Source organism: Hemiscyllium ocellatum, chromosome 4 (genome assembly GCF_020745735.1).
Source record: "Hemiscyllium ocellatum isolate sHemOce1 chromosome 4, sHemOce1.pat.X.cur, whole genome shotgun sequence".
Lineage (NCBI taxonomy): Eukaryota > Metazoa > Chordata > Chondrichthyes > Orectolobiformes > Hemiscylliidae > Hemiscyllium > Hemiscyllium ocellatum.
In genome coordinates this window covers 120,564,902-120,592,812 of record NC_083404.1, presented here as the reverse complement: position 1 = coordinate 120,592,812, position 27,911 = coordinate 120,564,902, and the positions used below count along the sequence as shown (strand labels likewise).

The following is a 27,911-nucleotide window of genomic DNA, read 5'->3' as shown; positions in this document are numbered from 1 at the left end:
GTGCAAAATAGGTTCACCAGGATGTTGTTTGGATTGGTGTGCATTAGCCATAAGGAGAGCTTGAACAAACTTGGATTGTTTTCACTAGTGTCAAAGGCTGAGAGGCAACCTGATAGAGGTATATAAAATTATGAATATGGTGGATAGTTGGAGTATTTTTCACAGGGTAGAAATGTCAAATACTAGAAAACATAGGTTTAAGGTGAGAGGGGTAAAATTTAAAGGAGATGTGCAAGGCAAGTCTTTTTTGACACTGAAGGTTGTAGGTACCTGTGAGATGATGTTTCTCCTTTAACAATGTTAGGTTGTCCTTGGGTATTTTTCAGAGGGGTCATAAAAACAGAGGCTTTGTTATGTCTGTGTTTGTCTGCTTGAAGAAGCTTTTAAGTTTCAAAGAAAAACACTTGTACAATGACAGGGGAATGGCCAGTTCTCCCAGCTCAGCTTTTCTCCGGTTTAGAACATAGAACAATACAGCACAGAAGAGGCCCTTTGGCCCTTGATATTACGTTGAACTGTGAACTAATCTAAGCCAATCACCCTACACTATCTCATCATCGTCCATATGCTTATCCAAGGACTGTTTAAATGTCACTAATGTGGCTGAGTTAACTACATTGGCAGGCAGGGCATTCTACGCCCTTACCACTCTGAGTAAAGAACCTGTCTCTGATATCTGTCTTAAATCTATCACCCCTTAATTTTTAGCTATGCCCTCTCATACAAGCAGATGTCATCACCCTAGGAAAAAGTTTCTCACTGTTCATGCTATCTAAGCCTCTGATCATTGGTTTGGTTTAGTTTCAGCAGTTTGGCTGTTCAGAGCAAGCTATCAGTTTTGAGACTGCTGGTCAAAGAAACAGCTACATGGAAGAGAGTGTTCCATGCTGAATTTCTCTGCCATCTCTCTCTCTCTCCCATACAGCTCTCCTGTAATACGCGGTGTTTGATTGTATCTTTTTTGCCAAGGGGTGTTTATGGGGATTGTTGCAAGTATTTGGAACAGTGTCATTAAGTTGGGATTATTGGTTGGGTTTTCAAATTGGTTAAGCTTTCTATATTCTGTTCTCTTTTGTTTGCATTTCATTCTGTAACCTTGCAAATAAATTCTGTTTTGTTTAGAACTAAGTGCTTTGACCAGCTGCATCTCTCCGGGAGTATCCACTCTGCACCTGCTTAAAACAACTAGCAAAGTTAGGATCCAGGCTACTTTGCTGAAATGGTTTGAATGGGTTGGCCTGGTGCATAACACCTTGGAACACATTGCAAAGGGCTGCAGTAGAATTATACATAATAGCAAAGTTTAAGAGGCATTTAGACAGACACATGAACAGGCATGAATAGAGGGATGCAGACCATGTGCAGGCAGATGGGATAAATTCAGAATGGCATAGTGGTGAGTACAAACATGGTGGGTCGAAGGGCCTGTTGCTAATCTGTACTGTTCTTTAAAATGACATCCTGTTCAGAAATACCATTTATCCACATAAAGGTCCATGAAATTACAAGTGACCTTGTGTCATTAAATTATGAGATTGGCTTCTAGAAATAGAACAAGTGCACACAGCAGATGCAAAAACCACAGAAGCTACTCCACACAATGAACAGTTTCAATAGTATGTGACCCAAGCACTGTGATTATATAATTAGATATTGGGTAGGATGTGCATCTCCTTGATTATAGTGGACATGACTTCCATTTAAGGAAATAAGTTGCAGTGTTGAACCTGAACTATCCAATAGAAGGATGATATAGATTTTAATAGATCAGACAGAAAACAGCTTGGGTTTTTGATGATTTTGCTTTGATGAAAACTATGGAGGCTTGAAGTATAGAAGCCGTAATAGATTCCCATTAAAAGTTAACTGCAATTGCTAGTTAATCTAAATCAACAATAGATGGTGTTACATGGAGCGGTACAGAATTATATTCCAAAATAGGTTGGACTTAAAGCTTGTCCTTCTAGCTGTTAAAAGTCTGCTCATATAAAATGGAATAGTGATGGGGTGCTACATCATATTTTCTGTGATCTATCAAGGTTGAAATTTCCCTCCTGATTTCTGGTTCTTGCTAAAACCAATGGTATTCCAGTTGAGAAAAGCATTGAGCTTACATCTGGTTCATTCCATTGAAAAATGGCTACTGGATGCAGGCAGATCATATTGAATTGTCTCAATTAAGTCAATGTTGTCAGATGTGAAGTGGTGAAAAGTGGTGACTACTTCTGCTTAATTGAATCAGCACCACAGATCAATATCTGTTTTTCATCCTTGGATGCTGCCTAACCTGCTGTGCTTTAACCAGCAACACATTTTCAGCTCTGATCTCCAGCATCTGCAGACCTCACTTTTTACTCGAAGATTTTAACCTACTGCGAATCCTCTTGCAAGGATGCCTTCCTTGAAGAAGCTCTCTTCCTCCCTCTACAAGGATTTCAGTGAGTCTCTCTCTCACTGCACCCCCCAGGTCATCTCCTCTGCACAGAAGCTCTTCAGCCACGTTCTCAAACAGACTCGTTAACACAGCCACATCTCCTTCCTCAGCACCTGCCTACGGAACCGACTGATCCCACACGGACTCCGGACTACATTCCAACCAACAAAATTCGGACCCAACCAGGACAACTCGTACCTACAACAAATCCGAAGCCTCCAGCAACAGACCTCCCTCTGGATCCTCCGCTCCACACTTGCAGCCATGCGTCGCTACATACATTCCCTGCAATCAGCCCTACCCCAGCTCAGGACCACACTCTCACAGACCTGCAAAGGACCTCTACTGTTCTTCATCTACAGAAGAATCCACACACTAAACAAACAGTTCTTCCTAGCCATATCAGAAATTAAAGACAGTAAGTTTCGAAAACTTTCATGTACTTAACCCCACACTCGTGGTTCCTCAACTGTTCCAGAATCTTCTAGCGGCCTGTCGGACGCCATTACACATGTGGCCGCTACAGCGCCCGCGGCACCAACGGCCGACGACAACCGTGACGTCACTTTCGCCCCCACCGACCTCGCAGCCTCCGCGATTGCCGCCCAAACAACCGCCCCGACGATCACCGCACAGACAACCGCTTCCACGATCGCCAGAAAGATCGCCGACGGACTCGCGACCCCCGCGGCTACCGGGAATGACAACGGCTCTTTCGTCGCCACAACCATTTCCGCCCCTTCGGCTGCCGTCGCAGCAACCACTTCCGCCCCCACTGACATCACTAACCTGCATGACCGCAACATCTCAGGTGTCTCTGCCCCCACGCCGACTTTCGTCATCACGAGAAACCCCGCCCCCACGCCGAATTTCGTCACCACGCATAACCCCGCCCCCACGCCGAATTTCGTCACCACGCGTAACCCTGCCCCCACGCTTAACCCCGCCCCCACACCAAGCTTCGTCACCATGTCTAACCCCGCCCCTACGCCGATCTCTGCCCCCGCCCCAACCCCGCCCCCACTCCCAGCTCCAGTCCCACACCAGGTCCTAGCTCCCAACCTTGCCGGATCTTCACCATTCCTCCAGACCTCCCCCTCTCTGAGGATGAAAGATCAGTCCTCAGCAGAGGCCTCACCTTCATTCCCCTATGCCCTCGGATTAATGAGTTCAACACGCGGCGAGATATTGAACAATTCTTCCGCTGCCTTCGCCTCCGTGCCTACTTTTACAACCAAGACTCCCGCCCACCCTCTGATGACCCCTTCTCCCGCCTCCAACACACCTCATCCACCTGGACACCCCACGCTGGCCTCTTACCTGCCCTCGGTCTATTTATAGCCAACTGTCGCCGCGACATTAACCGACTCAACCTGTCCACCCCTCTCACCCACTCCAACCTCTCACCCTCAGAACGTGCAGCCCTCCACTCCCTCCGCTCCAACCCCAACCTCACCATCAAACCGGCAGACAAGGGAGGCGCGGTAGTAGTTTGGCGCACCGACCTTTATACCGCTGAGGCCAAACGCCAGCTCGCGGACGCCTCCTCCTATTGCCCCCTTGACCATGACCCCACGTCCCACCACCAAACCATCATCTCCCAGACCATCCATAACCTCATCACCTCAGGGGATCTCCCATCCACCGCCTCCAACCTCATAGTCCCACAACCCCGCACTGCCCGTTTCTACCTCCTGCCCAAACTCCACAAACCTGACTGCCCCGGCCGACCCATTGTCTCAGCCTGCTCCTGCCCCACCGAACTCATCTCCCAATACCTCGACAGGGTCCTGTCCCCTTTAGTCCAAGAACTCCCCACCTACGTTCGGGACACCACCCACGCCCTCCATCTCCTCCATGATTTTTGCTTCCCCGGTCCCCAACGCCTTATCTTCACGATGGACATCCAGTCCCTGTACACCTCCATCCCCCATCACGAAGGACTCAAAGCCCTCCGCTTCTTCCTTTCCCGCCGCACCAACCAGTACCCTTCCACTGACACCCTCCTTCGACTGACTGAACTGGTCCTCACCCTGAATAACTTCTTTTTCCAATCCTCCCACTTCCTTCAAACTAAAGGAGTTGCCATGGGCACGCGCATGGGCCCCAGCTATGCCTGTCTCTTTGTAGGATATGTGGAACAGTCCATCTTCCGCAACTACACTGGCACCACCCCCCACCTTTTCCTCCGCTACATCGATGACTGTATCGGCGCTGCCTCGTGCTCCCACGAGGAGGTTGAACAGTTCATCAACTTTACTAACACCTTCCATCCCGACCTGAAATTCACCTGGACTGTCTCAGACTCCTCCCTCCCCTTCCTAGACCTTTCCATTTCTATCTCGGGCGACCGACTCAACACAGACATCTATTATAAACCGACTGACTCCCACAGCTACCTGGACTACACCTCCTCCCACCCTGCCCCCTGTAAAAACTCCATCCCATATTCCCAATTCCTTCGCCTCCGCCGCATCTGCTCCCAGGAGGACCAGTTCCAATACCGTACAGCCCAGATGGCCTCCTTCTTCAAGGACCGCAGATTCCCCCCAGACGTGATCGACGATGCCCTCCACCGCATCGCCTCCACTTCCCGCTCTTCCGCCCTTGAGCCCCGCCCCTCCAACCGCCACCAAGACAGAACCCCACTTGTTCTCACCTACCACCCCACCAACCTCCGTATACAGCGCATCATCCGCCGTCATTTCCGCCAACTCCAAACCGACCCCACCACCAGGGATATATTTCCCTCCCCTCCCCTATCAGCGTTCTGCAAAGACCACTCCCTTCGTGACTCCCTCGTCAGGTCCACACCCCCCACCAACCCAACCTCCACTCCCGGCACCTTCCCCTGCAACCGCAGGAAATGCAAAACTTGCGCCCATACCTCCTCCCTTACTTATCTCCAAGGCCCCAAGGGATCCTTCCATATCCGCCACAAATTCACCTGCACCTCCACTCACATCATCTATTGCATCCGCTGCACCCGATGTGGCCTCCTCTATATTGGGGAGACAGGCTGCCTACTTGCAGAACGCTTCAGGGAACTCCTCTGGGACGCCCGAACCAACCAACCCAACCACCCCGTGGCTCAACACTTTAACTCTCCCTCCCACTCCACCGAAGACATGCAGGTCCTTGGACTCCTCCATCGCCAGAACATAACAACACGACGGTTGGAGGAAGAGCACCTCATCTTCCGCCTGGGAACCCTCCAGCCACAAGGGATGAACTTGGATTTCTCCAGTTTCCTCATTTCCCCTCCCCCCACCTTGTCTCAGTCGATTCCCTTGAACTCAGCACCGCCCTCCTAACCTGCAATCTTCTTTCTGACCTCTCCGCCCCCACCCCACACCGGCGTATCACCCTCACCTTGACCTCCTTCCACCTATCACGTCTCCATCGCCCCTCCCCCAAGTCCCTCCTCCCTACCTTTTATCTTAGCCTGCCTGGCACCCTCTCCTCATTCCTGATGAAGGGCTCTGGCCCGAAACGTCGAATTTCCTGTTCCTTGGATGCTGCCTGACCTGCTGTGCTTTAACCATCAACACATTTTCAGCTCTGATCTCCAGCATCTGCAGACCTCACTTTTTACTCTTTCATCTACATTTATAAAGGTAGCATTAGTGAAACTAAGCATGACCTGCTGAGATGGTAGTCTTATAACAGAAGCCATGAAATAGGAATAATCTAAATATTGATTTCGGACGTTTCAACTGAATGGGCTTTGACAATAAAATTTCCCAAATGGGCAGAATGATTTCTGTTTCAAGGGCTCTGTTTAAAGGACCCAGTATTCATCCTTGGGAAACAGAAGTATGATAGAGTTGGGCCCACTGAACTAGTCAGATCATTGGGTGTCCAAGTGGTTCAAAGATTAGCTGGCTTAGCAGGCTTGCATCTATTCTGTGTTATTCTATAATGTTACATTATCTTTCCCTCATCCCTCACAACCTCTTGCCTCCCCACACATTCCAATTCACGTTCTCATGGCATACTCATAGTTACTCACCCAATATCGGCCATGGGCATACCACTGGAGCTATGTGGAGATTTAAAAAAAAACTTCCAAAAACTTAATACAACTCTCATTCAATACATACTTGATACTGAAAAAAAATCCCATTCTTTGATTTTAACTCCCATCTTACATTCAACCTACCATGAAAAGAAATTTCTATTTGTTAGCCTCTTAAACTGTCAATCAAAATACGAACAGAACACAAACCTACTGAACATACTTTACCTTTTGAAACTTGGTCAAACAATTGCAATAATTTCAGTCGCAGTAATAATCCAGTCTCAATCAAATACATAAATATAAACTGTAGGAAAAGATGAAAATTATCTTTTTTTCTAACCAGATGGCCTGTAAATCAAACAATTCAAGCATGCAGTTTTTCTTTAACCCTTAAAAATTATTTAGAGTCTAAATTTATCATTTTTTTTCAAGATTCTGAAACAAATGTTATCTACTCTACAGGGATGTTTACAGATAATCTATTAACTTGTGATTCACTGAATTAAGACTCTAGGAATAGCCAAAATTGGATTTGATTGGATGCAGCATTGATAGCTTTGCTGGTTTGGATCTCTTACAGTGTGCTTTATTTTCAACTTCCTTGGCTGTTGTGGCAACTGCAAGATCTATCAGCTACGTGGGTGAGACTTTTGCATCCAGGTCTCACACACTATTTTCAACAATCTTCCGGTTGCCATGGAAATCTAGTCCAAAACATTGAAGGTTCATTTCTTTATGATTGCACTACATGTGTGTTATATCACTTGTTCAAAATCCTGGATCTCCCATCCCAACGGCCCTCTGCCTGTCCAGCTCACCACCATCTTCTCTAGGTAAATATATTGGGAAATAGATTGTAGTTTAGCCAGTGATGCTAACATCTGGTGATGGCATGAAAATGGATCAGAATAAAATCACTGCTGAAAATGTTGTAGAATATTGTTCTACAGCATCTGACTAATTCTATCACATACCAACATTGACCTTTTCAAAGCACAATTATGCTCCGTAAATGGCAGGCTCAAATTTTAATTTCAAAGAAAAAAAAATAAAGCTTAGCATATGACTTCCATCCAATGCCAAAATATATTCAAGCTCAATGACATTAAAGTCAATTTTGCTCTGTAATTTTACTTTTTGCTGTTTCGTTAGCTTTCATGCTCCAAGCTAATGAAGGAAAAGCCAGTCAATATATGACTTGTAAGCCACCAGCTAATTTGTTGTCTTAATTAAAAAAATAAAATGGAATATCTCTGCTGCCAACAAAGTTTCTTAATGTATCAGGAATGTGCAGTGTCAAGGCCCATTAAACACATGTATTTCAAAAGTGATTAATTCTGATTGATCCTCTACATCAACATAGACATTATTAAACAACTGAAGTTGAATAATCTCAGTTTTTATTAAATATGCAAAATGAAAAGAAAATTTGTTTGTTTCTTTTTTTTTGGTCATTTTATCCCAAGATTTCAATTCCTATAGGCATCTAAAGGTTTGGTTACTTGTCTTTTATTCATGTAAAAAATGAGGTCTGCAGATGCTGGAGATCACAGCTGAAAATGTGTTGTTGGTCAAAGCACAGCAGGCCAGGCAGCATCTCAGGAATAGAGAATTCGACGTTTCGAGCATAAGCCCTTGTTTTAAATCTGCTTTCGTGACGGAGTTGTTGGGAGCAGTTTTAACGTTACTGGACTAAGGTGTACTGATGGGATCGAATGGAATGGTGAATTTGCATGGCGCTCAATAAGAGACTCCATGACTGTAATGGAGAGCAAAACTGGCAAAGCAGAAGCAAAGAACGCACTTAATCCCATCAGGTGCCTGCTCGGCCAGTTAGTCAAATTGTCTACATTTGCATTCACACAATGTTCAAGCAGTCATGTTTTGCATACTCGACAAAAAATAAATCTAAAGAATAAGACAAATTAGGTCATAACAAAATGCATCTGGATTTTCAGACCTTCTGTTAAGTTTATATCCTTTCTTGAACCTAAAATTGAGAAAGTGTTGAATCCCTCTGTCTTCCATTCCATCCACAGTCGATAAGCGATCAATCGCCTAAATTTGTCCTTCCTGAGGCATTGCTTATTAACACAGCTCACTTTGTCTTCCATTTTTTAAACTTTGGCAGTGCCCTGCACTACCATCCTTTGTCCTCCACTTGAGGTTCCCAACATGAAAAAAGGGTAGTATTAACACCTCTTTTTTTATTAAACAGCAGATGGCTGATTAGCATTTGATGGCTGATTAACATTTAGGTCCATATTATGTTGCTTATAAGTCATTCAACATTCAAAAATCTTTGAATTTATATTGAGAAATATGTAGCAAAGCAAATGAGAGTCATTCAGAAGAAAACATGGCAGAAATACTCCTCCATTTTTCAAAAGAATCTAACAATTTTATAGTATAGAAAGAGGCTATTGAAGTCATCATGTTTGTACTCTCAAAAGAACTCAGCTAGTCATATTCTCCAGCCCCTACTTCCATTGCCCTCTACATTAATCACTTTCAAGTGTATATCCAGATCTCTTTCAAAACCTTCTATTGAAGTCAGCTTCAACACTGTCACAGGCAGCTCATTCCAAATCCTAAGAGCTCCCTGAGTAAATAGGCTTCTCCTCATCTCACTGCGAATTGTCTTGCTGACAATCTTGAAATTGTGACCCTAGTTATTGACATGCCAACTATTGCAAACAGAATATCCTTGTTTACCATGTCAAAATTGTTCAGCATTTTGAACACCTTAATAAGGTCACCTCTGAACATTCTCTGCTCCAAGGAGAATAAGCCCAGTTTCTCAAATTTTTATATAAAAATGTTTGTATATAAAATCCCTCATTCCTCATATCATTTTCGTAAATCTCCTATGAACTCTCTCCAAGGCGTTAACATCCTTCCTTAAATAAGGTGCTGAGGACTGAACATAATACTCCAAATCTGGTCTGGCCAATGATTTGTAGAGGTATGGCATCACTTCCTTGCTTTTAAACTCTATGCCTCTATCCATAGACCCTAGGGTGCGATAAGCCTTCAACAGTTTCAACTTGCTTAGCCCACCTTCAGGGAATCATGCACGTGAACCCCAAGGACATTCTGCTCCTGTACTTCCCTCAACGTTGTCCCATTGAATCTGCATTGTCTCTCATTATTTCTTCTACCCTAATGCAAGAAAATTATGTCTTGCCAGAAAATAAATAGAAGGTCTCACAATTGCAAGTTCAGGAAAACTCTAATAATTTCAAAACCACGTTAGTTTTAAAAAAGACATTTGAAAAAAGTGTATGCTGTCACAACTGGCAGAGAATGCCATATTCTACAATTTTTTTTATATCCTTTAGAATTAATGATCAGTAAACCAAGGCCTGGAAGGGCACAGTTTCCTGATATGTGCTTGCATTATGAGCCAGGAGCACTGAAGTGCAAAATCCTTAATCTTAATGTCTTCAAATACATCTTGTTTTATTAATCATATGTCATGCAAAAAAAGAAATAAGCGGTTTGGGCGCACTCAACAGATCCGTGAAGTACACTACAGGGAGCTCAATTTACATATTGAAAATTATTTAGACCTTTTGAATTGCAATGGATTAATTTTAAAAGTATTAAAAATAAACTAGCAAAAAATTGAACCTGTGGAGGTAACTTCCTTGATCGCAGCCTGCACAATAATACAACAAATGGTTTACTCACCTGATGTGTAATGGTCGTAGCACACACATTTGAACGGGATAAAAGATTGTCAGGCAACTTAATTTAGGGAGTGTGGTGCTGGGAATGCACAGGTCAGGCAGCATTTGAGGAGCAGGAGAATCAACATTTCAGGCATAAACCCTTCATTAGGAACGATGAAGGGCTTTTGCCCGAAATGTCGATTCTCCTGCTCCTTGGATGCTGCCTGACTTGCTGTGCTTTTCCAGCACCACACTCTCGATTGTGATCTCCAGCATCTGCAGTCCTCACTTTTTCCCAACCCATTTTGGGGAAGCAATTAAATAGTCAGGTGTGGTGAAAAAATCTCCTCAATAAAATTGACATTAAAGATATGAAAGACGCTATTAAAATTCACGGGATTAAACTAAAACAAAGGTAAATTTGCCACAGTCTTACCAGACCATAGGGCAGCTCGCTTATTAGAGAGAGTGACATCCTGGTGGTGGTTCAACCTGAGGGTCACCATGCCTCAGGCCAGCTGAGAGGCTGAAATGGACAATTCTTCATAGTAACCTCAGCAAGGACAGGAATTGAACCCATACTACTAGTGTCACTCTGTTGCAAACCATCATTCCATTCAATTTAGCTAACTGACACCCACTGATAAAAACAGAAAAGTCACCATCTTCCTACTGGACCACAGGGCTGCTCTCACCTGAGCGTCAACCTCACCTCAGGTGAAGGGGAGAGGTTGAGAAGGAGACCCTCTTATAACTAGTGGCAGCTGTGCCTTCAGATACCTAGACCTCAGACTTTGGAAGTCTATCTCTAAACCTGACTGCCTTTCTCCACCTTTTTGTCCTGATTTAGATCTCTGACTACTATTTGGTTCATTTGTCTACTGGTCAGGCTCAGTGTTGAATTTTATCTGATCCTGTCAGGTATTTATTGAAGCTTTGCTAAGGTAAACGTGCTATACAAATACAAGTTGTTGTTGAGTTTTGGTAAAGAATTTTAAATGGCGATTTTAGAGATTTTTTGCTCTGGTTTTGGAACAGGTTATAAGTTTGCTCACTGAGCTGGTAGATTTGTTCTCAGATGTTTTGTCAACATGCTAGGTAACATCATCAGTGAGCTTCCGATGAAGCACTAATGTACTGTCCCGTTTGCTATTTATGTGTCTTGGTCTGTTGCGGTGGGTAATATCACTTCTGGTTCTTTTTCTGAGAGGTTGGTAAATTGGGTCCAAATCAATATGTTTGTTAATGGAGTTCTGGTTTGAATGCCCGGCCTCTAGGGATTCCCATCTGTGTCTTTGTTCAGCCTGTTCTAGGATGGATGCATTGTCCCAGTAGAATTGGTGTCCTTCTTTGACTGTTTGTAAGGATACCAGTGATAGTTGGTCATGTCGTTTGGTGGCTAGTTAGTGCCCATGTATCCTGGTGGCTAGTCTCCTGCCTGTCTATCCAATGTAATGTTTGTTGCTGTCCTTGCAGGGTATTTTGTAAATGACATTTTTTCTGCTGGTTGTTGGTACAGGGTTCTTCAAAATCATCAGGAGCAGTTTCAGTGTGGTGGTAAGTTTGTAGGCTACCATGATGCCGAGGGGCCGGAGTAGTTTGGTTATCATCTCCGATGTATGGTCATGTGGCTAGCATCTCTTGGTGTCTTATGTCTTCTAGTTTAGGTTTGTTGTGTAGGAATTGGAGGATTGCACTTATCGGGTACCTGTTGTTCCTGAATGCACTGCATAGGTGTTTTTCCTCAGCTTCTCCTACTTCCTGGATGCTGCAGTGTGCTGTGGCTCATTTAAATAATGTCCTGATGCAGCTCTGTTTGTGGGTGTTGGGATGATTGCTCCTGTCACTGAGTATCTGGTCAGTGTGTGTAGCTTTCCTGTAGATGCTAGTCTGCAGCTTTCCAGTAACTCTTCATTCTGCTGTGACATCTAAGAAGGACAGTCTGTTGTTCTCATCCTGTTTGGTGAACTTTATACCTGTAAGGATGTTTTTATGTGTTTGTGGGTTTCTTCTAATTTGTTGCATTTCATGATGACAAAGGTGTCACCCACAGAGCGGATCCAAAGTTTGTCAGGTAGAAGATGATGAGGTCATGATTTCCTTCAACATGATGGACCTATTCACATCAATAAACATTGCCCTGGCCAAAGAAACACTGGCCTCGCTGCTAGACGAATGAGGACATAAACACCTGACAGCACCAATTCCATTAGCAAGGACAGCATTCTCAAACTAGTAAATCCGTGCTTCACAACCCACTTCACCTTCAACGACAAGATGTACAAACAAATCAATGGGACGCCTATGGGATCACCAATATAAGGACTCTCAGCAGAAGCAGTTATGCAAAGGTTAGAACAAACCTTCCCATGATCCAGCCCAAGCTCTGGGTCCACCATAACAGACCAGGACAGATAAATAGAAAGTGGGACATTACACTAGTGCTTCATCAGAAGTTCACTGATGTTACCAAGCATGGTGACGAAATGTCTGTACAGGACATTAGTTAGGCAACTATTAGAATATTGCATGCAATTCTGGTCTCCTTCCTATCGGAAAGATGTTGTGAAACTTGAAAGGGTTCAGAAAAGATTTACAAGGATGTTGCCAGGGTTGGAGGATTTGAGGTTTAGGGAGAAGCTGAACAGACTGGGGCTGTTTTCCCTGGAGCATCGGAGGCTGAGGGGGTGACCTTATAGAGGTTTACAAAATTATGAGGGGCATGGATAGGATAAATAGACCAGGTGTTTTCCCTGGGGTTGGGGAGTCCAGAATTAGAGGGTATAAGTTTAGGGTGAGAGGGGAAAGATATAAAAGAGACCTAAGGGGCAACATTTTCATGCAGAGGGTGGTATGTGTATGGAATGGGCTGCCAGAGGAAGTGGTGGTAGCTGGTACAATTGCAACATTTAAGAGGCATTTGGATGGGCATATGAATAGGAAGGGTTTGGAGGGATATGGGCTGGGTGCTGGCAAGTGGGACTAGATTGGGTTGGGATATCTGGTCGGCATGGACGGGTTGGACCGAAGGGTCTGTTTCTATGCTGTACATCGCTATGACTCTGTGACTCTAAATCTACCAAATCAGCGAGCTGACTTAAAAGAATTTTAAATATTTTAGCAAAGAGGAAACTGTTGTCCATGTTTTGGATATTTTGACTAGTTTATGTATTAAAAACACTTTGCTCAGCCGTTCATTGAAAAAAGGCACACAGAATTCAGTTTGTGCTTCAATTTGATTTTACTCACAAAATATTCCTTACTGAAAACACCATTTCCCAAATTCCCACAATATTTACTCTCTATCTAACTCTATCCATCTGAGTCAGGATATTACCCATAAAAGTCCACATGTTTGAGCGAGGCTGTTGGAAGCTCCTTCCTCTCTGACGTGGCTCTCTTCTATGAGGTTGGGTCGCCCAATGTTATGGGAATGTGGGTGTACTGTGCCTTTAAGAGAGTTAAAATCTGGCCAAACTACCTGACATAGCACCAAGTGTTCTGGATAAGATAACAACATAACATTTGGTTGAAACAGCTAGATTAGCTGGGTTGCCTGGGTGACGACAAAACAAATTCAAATTTGGCCATACAGTATAAATTATACCCCAAAAGTACCAAACTCCAATCAAGTTTGAATTTAGTATATTGACAAACTTAAAAGCCAATGACACAATCTGATGTTTTGGGGGTATAACACTGGGTAAAACTGAACAGTTGAGGGAAAACTGCCAAAATACCAACAGATGTTGGCTGCTAGTAAGACCTCTTTGAGGGGTATTTTTCCAGAGAAGGAGTTTGCACAGAGAAAAAACATCAACATCGACCTGGAGAGCAAATCCACAAAGAGAAGATTCAACAGTTGGCTGGTTTTGAAATTTGATTTTTGGTATATCGTACTAGTATTGTAGAAGGGGAAGGTAAAAGATAGGTTAGAGAAAGGAGTTGTAAATAGTAGTTCATTAATTATTCTCTGCTATACTTTAAGACATAAAGTTGTTAATTTTTACTTTAAATAGTAACCTTTGAGATAGTTTTTGGCCTCTCAAATTTTCACTGATTACCCAAAGGGTAAATCTTTTGTGTGTTACAGGTTTAAATTAGCAGGGAGGTTTACTCTGTGTTGTAACACCCAGGTCAGGGTGGATCTTCCCCCAAAAATCTTGCTGTGAGTCTTCACTAAAGGGGTGGCTGCCAGATGTATATTTTTATTCCCCTTGCCCTGGACCTCCTGAATATTCTGTGCCCTTTGGCCAATGAGGTTGTAAGCAGGATCAATGCATCCAATAGGGTCACACCAACATTGTTCACTGTTGCTATGCAGAATGGTGTGAAGACACATCCTCAGGCATTTCTGGATGTCACGGTGCCCAAAAGTCTGATCAATATTTCTCCAATATGCAATCCTTGGGTTGGTTGTAACTGGCTCCCCTGAACATTTGTTATGTCTTTGATCTTGGTTTCCACTGTTCCCTGTAGCCAATAGCTGCTGTTGAATTTAGTTTGAATAATTTTCTGTCAAGCCCGGTTTGTCCAGCTGTGCATCTATTTAGAATGTCCAGCTTTAGGTCCATTATTGCTTGATCACTGAATCCTATATTACTTATTTCTTCATGGGAAAATGACATACTAGTCCCATAATATCCTCTTGCACCGAATAAAAAGAGAGGAAGATTTCTCATTGATATAATCTTTCTCAATTCAGTTATCATATATAGTATAGCTATACCACAAAGCTAGAGAATGACAAATGCACAAATATCAGAAAGACATCTTCTATTTCTTCAACAGTACTTTTCCATTGTAGAATGTATTGCTCTTGGAGTATTGGGACACATATTTGAAAAAGGACACACATATCAACTCACACAAAGCCATGCTGATTATTCTTAATCAGTCCTTGCCTCTCCAAATGCATGTAAACCCTATCTTTCAGAATCACTTCCAACAACTTACCCACCATCTATGTCAAATTCACGGGTCTATAGTTTCCAGGTTTCTCCTTACAGTGTTTCTTAAATAAAGGCACAACGTTAGTCACCCTCCAGCACCTCACCTATTGTTATATATGATGTAAATATCTCTTCTGGGGGCTCTCCAATTTCTTCTCTCACTTCTCACAATGTCCATAAAAAACTCTTCATTTCACACCAACTGATTGCAAAACTATTACTTTAAAAGTTATCGATATATTTCTAAAAGAATCATTAGAACCAATAGTAATGGCAACTGAAAAGAAAATGGAAGTACAAATTCTGGTAATATTGGCTGCAAATGGGTCTTTCAATTGGATTCTGAAAACTTGCTTGCAAACATAATAGAACAATTTACGATGGTTATTTGCAAAATAAGGAAAGATAACATACACAAAACAACAAAGAACATGAAAATGGAAAGACATGTCACAAGATTATTTTCAAATTTGAGAAATGTAGTGATATTAAGGAGATTGTGTGATGCAGTGGCTTATGTCCCTACTTCCAATCCAGAAGCTCCAGGGTCAAAGCCAGTCCTGGACTGGTATCAAAGTGTGTTCATCACATGGCCAAACAGACTGATTATGGAGTTGAAAATCCTGTCAAAAATTGCAATGGCAGGTATCAAGAAAGGAGGAGATTCCTGAACCATGTGATGGAAAGAAATTGGAGTGTCAACCATCATATGTGTAACAACAGAATTCGATGCTACTTTCCCTGTTGGTTTAAAGTCATGGTTCAATTATCTTTGTACAATTTCAACAATAATGCATTAGCTCTCAATGTCCCTATGAAGATTTTAACAGAGACTTACCTGATGCTGATTTGCTTTTTCCAATTGCTCATTAGCTGAAACAACATTTGAAGCTGCATTCTCAATGTTGGCTTCAATGCTATCTGTTAATTGAAGAATAAAGCTGTATAAATATGGTGAGATCAGCAATGCTTCTGAAATAGATTCACCATTATTTTGTCTCAATTTGGAAGATCATAATTTCAATAAACAATCTGAATATCTCAACAAGGAAATAGTTGAAGAAATTAATAAGTACTTTGTGACAGTCTTCGCAGTGGAAGACATGAGTAATATCCCAACAATTAAGGAGAGTCAGGGGCAGAGTTGAGTATGGTAGCCATTACAAAAAAGAAAGTGCTAGAAAAGCTAAAAGGTTTAAAAAATGATAAATCTCCTGGCCCCGATGGGCAACATCCTAGAGCTCTGAGTGAGGTGGCTGAGTAAATAGCAGAGGCATTGGTTGTGATCTTTCAAAACTCACTGGAGTCAGAGAAAGTCCCAGATTATTGGAAAATTACTATTGTAACCCTCTTGTTCAAGAAAGGATCAAGATAAAAGATGGAAAATTATAGGCTGATTAGCCTAACCTGGGTTGTTGGTAAAATTCTAGAATCCATCATTAAGGATGAGATTTCTAAATTTTTGGAAGTGCAGGGTCGGATTACAACAAGTCAGCATAGATTTAGTAAGGGGAAGTCATGCCTGACAAACCTGTTAGAATTCTTTGAAGAGGTAACGTAGATTACACCAGGGACACCCAGTGGATGTTATCTACCTAGAATTCCAAAATACCTTTGATAAGGTGCCTCACGGGAGGTTGCTGAGTAAGATGAAGACCCATGATAATCTACTGGCATGGATTGAGGATTGACTGTCTGACAAAAGGTAGAGAGGAGGGATAAAAGATTATTTTTCAGAATGGCAGCTGGTGACAAGTGATGTCCCGCAGGGTTATTGCTGGGACTGCAGCTATTCACTTTATATATTAATGATCTGGATGAAGGGATTGGGGACATTCTGGCAAAGTTCGCCAATGATACAAAGTTAGGTGGACAGGCACATGGTAATGAGGAGGTGGGGAGGCTGTAGAAAGATTTAGACAGTTTAGGAGAGTGGTCCAGGAAATGACTGATGAAATTCAATGTGAGCAAATGTGAGGTCTTGCACTTTGGAAAAAAAGAATACAGGCATAGATTTTTTTTTCTAAACGGGGAGAAACTTCATAAAGCCGAAGTACAAAGGAAGCATGGAGTGCTAGTCTAGAATTCTCTAAAGGTTAACTCGCAGGTTGAGTCCATGATTAAGAAACCAAATCTGCAAATGTGTTGCTGGTCAAAGCACAGCAGGTTAGGCAGCATCTCAGGAATAGAGAATTCGACGTTTCGAGCATAAGCCCTTCATCAGGTAATGTTGTCATTTATCTCAAGAGGATTGGAATATAAAAGCAGCGATGTGCTTCTGAGACTTTATAAAGCTCTAGTGAGGCCACATTTAGAATACTGTGTTCAGTTTTGGACCCCCACCTCAGGAAGGACATACTGGCACTGAAGCGTGTCCAGCAGAGATTCACACGGATGATCCCAGGATTGGTAGGCCTAACATACAATGAGTGGCTGTATTCATTAGAACTTAGAAGGTTGAGGGGAGATCTTATAGATAATGCATGGCTCAGAAAGGGTGGACGCTGGGAAGTCATTTCCGTTAGGCAGGGAGATGAGGATTCATGGATTCGACCTTAGAATTAGAGGGGGTCAATTTAGAATGGAAATGAGGAGACATTTCTTCAGCCAGAGAGTGGTGGGCCTGTGGAATTCATTGCCATGGATCGCAGTGGAGGCTGGGACATTAAATGTCTTCAAGGCAGAGATTGATAAATTCTTGATCTCACAAGGAATTAAGAGCTACGGGGAGAGTGCAGGTAAGTAGAGTTGAAATGCCCATCAACCGTGATTAACTGACAGAAAGGACTCGATGGGCCCAATGACCTTACTTCCACTCCTATGCCTTATGTCCTTATGGTCTTGTAAGAAATGAAAGTCATGTAGGAAATAGCGATGATATGTTAATACCTATAAATGTCTTTGCCTAGTGCCTTAATATCAGATAGCTTAAACATTCATGAAACAATGACAAAGAAGGTATACAAAAAATAAATCACTGAGCCGATGCAAAAGATAAAAAGCCTTCATTATAAGGAGATACCTGACAAATGAAGACATGTTTCTTTCGAACCAAGAAGGTGAAATGAAGATCTGATTTTGTTTTATTTTTTTCAAATTTTATAACTGAGTTTGGAAAGATACATTAATTCATTTCTAGTCCCACTGCTCCATTAATCAGATCAAATTTAAAATTTAACTCAAGTGGTGATATGGTCAATTTCCAGTTGGCTGGTCGGCTGGTTCATGATGCAGAGGAACACCAACAGCATGGGTTCAATTTCCCCACTGGATGAGGTTACCCCATGAGGGTGTCTTCTTCTCAACCTTTCCCTTCACCTGAGTCATGGTGACTCTCAGGTTAAACTGCCACCAGTCATCTCTCTCTAATGAGAGAGTAGCTCTATGATTCAGTAGGACAATGTCAACTTCACTTTTACCTTTTGCAATGAATCTGGGTTAGTATTTTAAAAAGAAATCAGCCAGTTTTGTTACATCAAAATAATGACTAGTTTATTACAAATAAGATGCACTCAAACTAATATGCAAAGATTATTAACCATAAATGTGGGTAAAATATAACAGGGTCTGGTACCAGCTGTGGAGAGACAAACAGAGGTAACATTTTGAATCTGATAGATCTTTTCTTCAAGAGTTGAAAAGGGCTGAGAATTGGTGGTTTTAATGCCATTGACGGGGTTACAGGGGTGCAGGAAGAGTGAGAGGAACAGATGGTGGAGATTGCTCACAGCAAAGGTCAGAGGGAGCAATCATAATAGTAAACGGTAGATAGAGCGGTAAAGTAAGTGTAAGTGAATGGTGTGAAAAGGAAAAAATAGGTTAGTTCTGATGACAGCAAAGTCAACAACTTACAAACAGGACATGCCCAGGGTCTGTATGTATGTGAGGATGGAGCTCTCTCATTTAGGAAATGTCATACTCTGAAGTTGAAAAACTCAACATTGAGTCATAGACACTTTAAAGTGTCCTAAGGGGAAAACGATGTGTTATCACTCCAGCTTGTGTTGATCTTCGTTGGAACACCTAGCTTGCCCAAAATGGAAATATTAGCAATTGAGCAAGATGGCTTGTTTAAATGGCAAGTAACTGGAAGACTAGTGGTTACTCCTAACTGAAAGAGAGTGGAGGTATTCTGCAAAGTAGTCACCTTGTCTGGGTTTGATCTTACCAATACAAAGGAGTCGATTTTTTCAGCAGTGAATGAAGAAGACACGATGGACTAGTAATAAAAGTAAAACACTGCTTCTTCGGGAAGGTGTGTTTGGAAACTGGGACAGTGAAGAGGGAGATAGTGTATGGGCAAGTGTTACACCTTCTCCAATTCCATGGAAAGATGACATATGGATATGAGGAAGTATGAGGAGTGATGGAGATATCGTGATGGAAATAGACTGTGGAATGCTGACAGTGGAGGGAAGAGAAATGTCTTTAGTCGTGACATCCTGCTGAAGGTGTTGGAAATGGTAGAGTGTGATCCTTTAAATGCAAAGACTAATGGAGTGGAAAATGAGAACAAGGGAAACTCTAAGTTATTCTGGAATGGAGGGATAGGATAAAGGCTGGAAATAGGTCAGACACAGCAGAGGGGCCAGTCAACTGCATTGTGGGGGAACCTTAAGCTGAGGAGAAAGGCGGTCATGTCAGAGGCAGCCTGCTGGGGTTCACATCATCGTTCTAAGTGCGATGAAGTCAGAGAAATTGGAAAACTGAAATAGAATCCTTGCAGGATGCAGGGTGTGAGGAAGTGAAATTGAGGTAACTGTGGAAGTTGGTTGGTTTGTGGAGAATAGTCTCAGACAACATATCCCAGAAATATAAATAAAGATTTCAAGAGAGGAAAGAGTCAGAAGTGGACCAGGCGAAGATGAGAGAAGGATGTAATTTGGAAGCAAAATGAACTAATTTTTCCAATTCAGGATGAGAGCAAGAAGCAGCAGCAATTACATCACTGATGGATGGGAGGAGTTATGTGTGTTTTGTGGGGGGCAGGGGGGTGTCTGCTAAGTAAGATCGGAACTCGGAGTGTTCCGCATGCTCCACAAACAATTCGGTTATTCGGTTATCCATCGCCACACCTAAATATGTCAAAGTCCCATATATTTAAGATCATAAGAAAAATAAACAAGGCATTCAGCAGACATTTAGTGGGGATCATTTGCTAGGGAATGGTAAAATCTATCAGAAATGCAGGCAGGCCACTCTATCGGTGATTATTGTGATCATCAATGGTGCAACCAACTCGACACCCCCACCCCCAACCTTTATTCCAATTACCCATTCCCAAGCCAAACATGTTCCCAACTCAAATACGAAAGCATGAGTTGAGTTTTTTTTCCATGATATCTCCAAAATGCATTCTTTTTAGGGGAGTACGTGATGCTCTTTTGAGCAGCCAACCCATACGCTATACCCGGCCTCAGAGTATCTCAACCAATGTCAATTTCCCTTAAATGGAAAGGTCTGGTGTCCCTTCCAATTGTGATGACAACAATTCTATATTTCATTGGCCACCTCCTCTCTTTATCCTGCTCAATACGTTAAGAATTGAAAAAATAGTTGCTCCGGCCACGTTCTTTCATTTGTGTTGCTCGGCTCAGATTCAATACTCTCTGTGATGTAGCAGAGCTTTGGAAATGGAGAGTATTCTCAATAATGAGTCAGAAAATGTGGAAACAGTTGAAGAAATTATCACATGGCTAATGGCATCCCAACATGTCATTTATGCTGAACTGAAGCAATTTTTGCATTCCATAAAATAATCATGCAAATAAATGTATTCAAATGAAAGTGCTTTTAATAACTAAAAACCCTAATTTGATGTGAATGTGCAATTAATCAACATTAGTCAGCTTTGTGTTTAGCACAGTACTTCCCTTTAAACTTGAAATAAACAACAGTAACTGGTTGCTCCTTATCTTGTCCATTCAACTAAAAGTTAATCGCTCAAGGACAGCATATGCTGTTAACCTTGTGTCTTTGGTGTTACTTCAAGCTGAAAGTGAACATTTCAACATCAATTCAGTACCTCATGCTTGTCCCACCATTTAATCAGAGCATTTTCATCTTGCCCAAAGAATTGATAGCCTTTGCTGACAAAAATCTATTTAGCTAGCTTGATATCAGGAGAAAAATACTTGATGTTGCATTCCTCTCTGCCATGTTGTTACGTTTTGGAGCCTGTCTTTTTTGTTCTTCCACAGTCTAATCGATAATATTCATCTTTGTTTTAAAGTTGATCTTATTGATGTGATTTAGCTGTAAAACGTAATGTATTAAAATCAAGAAAATCAATGCACCTTTGGGTATTGCTGTAAGTGCCCAACTTTACATGTTTAATGTTTTAATCTCAACGTCAAGGGAGAGATGGGTAATGAAGGAGTTGACTGCTAAGAAATTACATTAGAGGTAAACAAACAGGAAATATGATCCAGAAACAAAACCATTTTACTGCAGACTGAAATACAACTCTCCTCCAATTGTATATATTAGATTTTTGTTTTAATTTAATGATTCCTCAATATGTGGACAACAGCCTTCTCTAGTTGCTGTAAGGTGCTGATTGGTCTTTTTCTCGAATCGATGATGATTTATGATAATGGTACAGCCATAATGTTATTGAGGATGTAAGACAACATGAAGTCATTTTCATCTTCGGCAGCTGCCTGATAATCGGATGGAACAGATTTTCCAACCTATGTGGAATTTAATGGGGTGAAAATCAGGCAAACATACAACAGATGAGTGGTAAAGTCACATATTTTCCTTTGCACAATTTTCAAAGTGATTGGTGAAAGAACCCTTTGGGAGATGAAAAGAGGGTATTTTGCATCAAGCTGCTCTGACCAGGAATACATTTTCTTGACCATAGGAGAAGATTGCAGATTTGTGGGAAAAGCAGGAATGTTGAATTTTAAGGAGCCAATATAGTCATAAAGGAGTTCATTGAATGTTGTGCAATTTTATGTCTGAAGACCTATCAGTATGTTGTAAAGTTGGGGTGAGCTGTTCGCTGCTATGTATACTGAAATGAACAGAATATACAAATATACAACTATATATGGGGAGAAAGAAACAGCAATAGTCTTGTTTAAAATGTAGCTAATACTCACCAATGTTTTCACCCTGTTCATGTACCAGTAATGCTAGATCCTTGATAATCTGATTCACATCAAGCATGTCTGCCTGTGGACAGATTGAAGAAAATCATTAAATCAGTGTGCAGTCTGAAAGATCAGGTGACATACGAATCCTCAACAAAGTTTGTCAATTTAATAGAGGGAAGCATTTTAATTCTCCTAACATTTCTCTTTAAACTTTAATCAACTACAAAAAGCCTGAACAGTCTGGGTATAAAAATGTAGAAACATAGCTTATTTTTCTAAATTTAAATGATTTACAAAAATACATTTTGATAAGAAAAATATCTTCAATGTTAAACTAATGCTTGTTTTTAGATTAGATTAGATTACTTACAGTGTGGAAACAGGCCCTTCGGCCTAACAAGTCCACACCAACCCACCGAAGCGCAACCCACCCATAATCCTACATTTACCCCTTCACCTAACACAACGGGCAATTTAGCATGGCTAATTCACCTAACCTGCATATCTTTGGACTGTGGGACGAAACCAGAGCACCCGGAGGAAACCCAAGCAGACACGGGGAGAATGTTTATAAAGCAATAGGCAAGAGTTGATGAGCAGGTAGTGATTAAGTGTCAAACCCCATGACCTTTTTATGATCATTTGAGTATTACTTCAACTCATAGGCCTCATTTTAAGCTCCTGATCACATAACAGTTCAATCAGTGGAAACAAAATTGTCACTGCAAAGTTGCATTTGCCTATCTGCACTTCTGTTTGATGAATTGTAGAAAGCATTTAAACACAGAAATCTGGAACAGAAGTAGGCCATTCAGCCCTTTGAGCCTTCTCCATTGATCAATACCATCATGATCTATCCTCAATCTCAATGTCATATTCCCTCTGTCTTCCTTTGATGCCTTTAAAATAAAAAAAACTTTCTTGAATATATTCAGGGACTTGGCCTCCACAGCCTTCTGTGGCAAAGAATTCTGCAGTTATACTACACTTCAAATGAAGAAATGTTTCCTCATCTCAGTCCCAAATGGTCTAACCTGTATCCTGAGCTGATGTCCACTGGTTTCACACTCCACAGTCATGGAAAAATCTTCCCAATATTCAGTCTAGTAGCCCATTAGAATTTTATAAATTCCAATCATGTTCTCTCTCAACCTTCTAAAGGTGAATTAATTCAGGCCCAGTTGAATCAGCCTCTCTTCATAAGACAACCCTACCATCCTCAGTACCTCCAGGAGAAAACGTCTGGAAAATGCTGAAGGTTGTCTTCCTGGGAGCCTAAATAGAAGAAATGAGGACAAGGAGGGAAACATAAATTTGCCAAGCTTGGAATGCTTGCTTTTCTACATTAAAGTTGTTCTGTAGCACATGTGTTCATATGTATCATGGCTAAGTTCAACTAAATTGAATGCTTCTCATATACTGGACCATACGAGAGCTAGGGGTAGAGTCTGCCTGAAGCATCAGTCATTTGCCTATCTGTGAACATCAATCTGGAATAGCTCTAATAGCGAGGGACTAATGATAAAACTATTTGGAAGACATTTGAAAATACTAGCACCCAACTTGTAGATATGAGAAGAAGCCCAAATAACAGGGTTCAAAAGATACTAGCACTGTTAAAAATTGTGGTCAAACCTTTTAAAGCGTTCATGGCAAAGTGACACAATTCAGGATGCAAGGGAAGCTCAATGAGGCTTTCCGGTTGTCAGAGTTCTTGGTGAACTTTGGACAGACATGGCCTTTCAAGAAAGTTAGTGGGATTTGAGAACTAAAATAACATGTTAATTCACTAAATTCAACAAACAATAGTAAGGCTGAATCTAGGGTGACTACCATTTAATCAAGAGGCTTGCAATACTCAGAGATAGTTAATGTGACACAATGTGATTGGAAAGGTTGTGTCTCCGTGATCTAAAACATGAAACACAGGATTTGTGTAATTTCTTATTCAAAACCAATGTCATAAATGGATAATAGCTGCAATGATAATAGTTAGACTTCAATATAAATGATAAGTATATCTCTGATTAGAATGTTTCATGATAACATTGAGATCCTTTTTCAATAGAAACATATTAAATTAAATCAATTATTACATTAACAATACGTTTGATGATGAACATCATAACTAGGAGAACAATGTATTTTTTTCATCACGTTAACAAAGATGGTTGCCATGGTTTCTTTCTATTAGGTTAAGTGAATAATTATTGTATATTTTTCTCCCTGCAAATGTCAAAGCATACTTGCTTTTTTTTAGGATAAGTCTGGCATTATTACGATATGAAAATAATTTTGGTGTTTTTCATAAAGTGCACACTTCAAAAAGACTATTAGAAGATACTGCGGGCTGAATAGGAAGTGGGAGTAATGAAGTGTGATTGACAATGTAGCTGAAGGGGTCAATTTCAAAGAAATTATTTAAAGTGGAGACGGAGGGGTCAAGGGAAGAAAGGTTTTAGGACAATTTCAATATGTCAAGGCATTCTTCCATCATAAATTGAAAACAACAACTTACGTTCATACATTACCTTTCACATTATGAAACATCTCAAAGTCCTTTAATACAATGTTATGAAACAAACAATAAAAATGCTGTTCTTTTATCATCCAAATGATCCCTCAACAATCCAGAAATCCCTGGATGATATGGCTTATTCTGATCATTTCACACACAGACCAACAAATTTGATGTTGCAATTTTTCTCAAGATTTAAACAAGAACTTGAATTTCTATTGCACATTTCAAAAACCCAGCATATTCCTGCTGCTTTAAAACCAACTTCCAAAGAACAAAGGCCTACAAATAGCAATGTGATGTTGACCAGATCATCTGTTTTATTGGTATTGGAGTAGAGACAGAGGAAGGAATTATGTGTTGAGACATGGGGTTCGAATAGTTTTCTGAGGTGATATAGACCATAGACAATAGGTGCAGGAGTAGGCCATTCAGCCCTTCGAGCCTGCGTCTCCATTCAATATGATCATGGCTGATCATTCCTAATTAGTAACCTCTTCCTGCCTTATCTCCATAACCCTTGATTCCACTCTTCTTTGAGAGCTCGATCCAACACGATAGAAGGATTTGAAAAGGAGGATCAGGATTTTCAAAGGAAACAACCCAGACAAATATTTTGGACAGAAGGGATGAGAACAAAAGTGGCAACAAAGTAAAAAGAGAAGTAGACTATGAAATCAATCTGTCACAGGTATTAAAAACAATTCATAACTTGGAATGTGCTATATGTAAGTCTGATAGAAGTAATTTGAATAGTCATGTCCATGGGGCAATTGCATACATGCTTGAAAATAAGACAAAAAACAAAACAAAAATTTATAGGACTGTAGGTAAGATGTGGAGTGTGGAACAAATTTGATGTCTCTTTCAGAGAGCCAGCACAGGAATGATGGACCAAATGGCTCAGTCTATGGTATTTGACTTGAAAAGACTATCACTGGCAATCACAATTAAGAGTCCAAGAATGAGTGTAGCCTACCCAATGCCAGCCAAAGCATTTCCGAAAGAACCAAACTCAGAAAGGGAGGTAAAGAAAGCAAATGTTGAGATCTATTTTGGAACAAAGAATATAGAAAAGGAAGAAACTCTACTGTACAAGGGAGCATCACAGAATAAGCATAAGTCCTATTGACTGCAACCTGGGCTAATTGGTATAGATATATCAAAACACCAGATTGAAAACATATTAGAGTGTCAGCAATTGAATGTTAAAAGGTTGTGAGAAATATACTATTTGCGAATGTGGGACATAATTATGAACAGTTGTCCAAAAGATTGATATTCAAAATTCAAATTATGTACTTATTAAAAGGTAAAACACAAATTCATTTTCAAAGGCATGTTATAGTTCTAAATATGAACATGGGTATGAAACAGTAGCTATTCTACAGACTTCCCATCTTTTCCTTCGTTACATTGATAACCATATCAGCGTCACCTCATGCTCCCATGAACAGTTCATCAACTTCACCAACACATTCCATCCCAACCTTAAATTCATCTGGACCATCTCAGACACATTCCTACCTTCCTGGATCCCTCCATCTCCATCAATGGTGAATGACTCAACACAGACATCTTCTACAACCTACGACTTCCACAGCTATCTGGACCATACCTCCTCCCTGCCTCCTGTAAAAACACTATGCTTTATTCTCAATTCCTCCATCTCCACTGCATCTTCTCCCAGGAGCACCAATTCCACCACAGAACATACCATTTGGCCTCCTTGCTCAAAGACCACAATTTCCCCTCCCACGTAGTTGATGATACCCTCCAACACATCTTATCCACTTCCCACACGTCTGCCCTTGAACCTCACCCCTCCAACCGCAACAAGGACAGAATCACCAATCCTCACCTTCTGCCCCACCCACCTCCATATACATTCCATCATCCCCCATTTCCGACACCTACAAACAGACCCCACCACCAGAGATATATTTCTCTCCACACCCCTATCCGCTTTCCATCAAGACTATTCCTTCTGAAACTCCTTTGTCAGGTCCACACTCCCCATCAACCCGCCTTCCCCTGTAACTGCAGGAATTGCAAAACCTGCACCCTCACCTCCGTACAAGGTCCCAAAGGAGCCTTCCATATCCATCAGAGTTTTACCTGCACTTCCACACATTATTTACTGTATCCATTGCTCCCAATGCGTTGCTCCTCTATATTGGGGAGACCGGACACCTACTCGCAGAGTGTTCAGAGAACATCTTCGAGACATCCGCACCAACCAACCCCACTGCCCCATGGCCAAACATTTCAACCCTCCCCTCCCACTCCGCCAAGGACATGCAGATCCTGGGCCTCCTCCATTGCCACACCATACCAACCTGATGCCTGGAGGAAGAATGCCTCATCTTCCTACTCGGGACCCTCCTACTACACGGCATCAATGTGGGCTTCACCAGTTTCCTCACTTCCCCTCCCCCCACCTTATTCCAGATCCAACCTTCCAATTGGGCATCGCCCCCATGACCCGTCCTACCCTGTCCATCTCCCTTCCCACTGATCCACTTCACTCTGCTCTCTGACCGATCATCATTACCCCAACCTTCATCTACCGGTCGCACTCTCAGTTACCTTTTCCTCAGCCCCACCCCCTCCCATTTATCGTTCCACACCCCTCGGCTCATAAGCTTCATTGCTGATGAAGGGCTGTCGCTTGAAACATCGATTTTCCTGCTCCTCGGATGCTTCCTGACCTGCTGTGCTTTTCCAGTACCACACTCTCGATTCTGATCTCCAACATCTGCAGTTCTTACTTTCTCCCAGTTCTACAGACCAGCCTACAAGCCGAGTGAAATAGAGTAGACATTAAAGAGACCCAGTTACAAGGTGAATGCATTAAGACCTAAGCATTTCAGGTATCCGAATCTTAATAAAATGACTGAGCAATTTGTTAGACGTTGTTATTTGTAAAACGTGATTGTGGTTGTAGATAACAAGCATAAGAACAACAAACTATCTGGTAATTTCCTTAAGAATTCTCTTATCAAAGGAAAACTGAGATCTATCTCAAGACTTGGTTGATAATAAAACAAAATATTACATAAAAGCAATGGTATGGCTTCACTAAATTTGAAATCAGACCCTTCTCAATAATAGAAGTAGCAATTTAATATAACAATGTACTCTGCAAATCAGGCTTTGCACCCATGTTAGCACACAAAATGCTGATATCAAGTATTGAGGCTAATTAA

The 27,911-nt window shown here is 41.6% G+C and overlaps 1 protein-coding gene across 5 annotated transcripts in view; it reads right to left on the bottom strand.

Moving 5' to 3' along the window:
* The window catches only part of tsnare1 (T-SNARE Domain Containing 1), an 849,044-nt gene that overhangs the window by 248,572 nt on the left and 572,561 nt on the right, over positions 1 to 27,911 (bottom strand). For all 5 annotated transcript variants that reach the window (XM_060824473.1, XM_060824475.1, XM_060824474.1 and 2 more), the window contains 2 exons: positions 22,191 to 22,263; positions 15,920 to 16,002 (listed from right to left, as the gene is read on the bottom strand). In XM_060824473.1, coding sequence (XP_060680456.1) covers positions 15,920 to 16,002; positions 22,191 to 22,263 — 156 coding nt within the window. The remainder of the gene's footprint in view (positions 1 to 15,919; positions 16,003 to 22,190; positions 22,264 to 27,911) is intronic.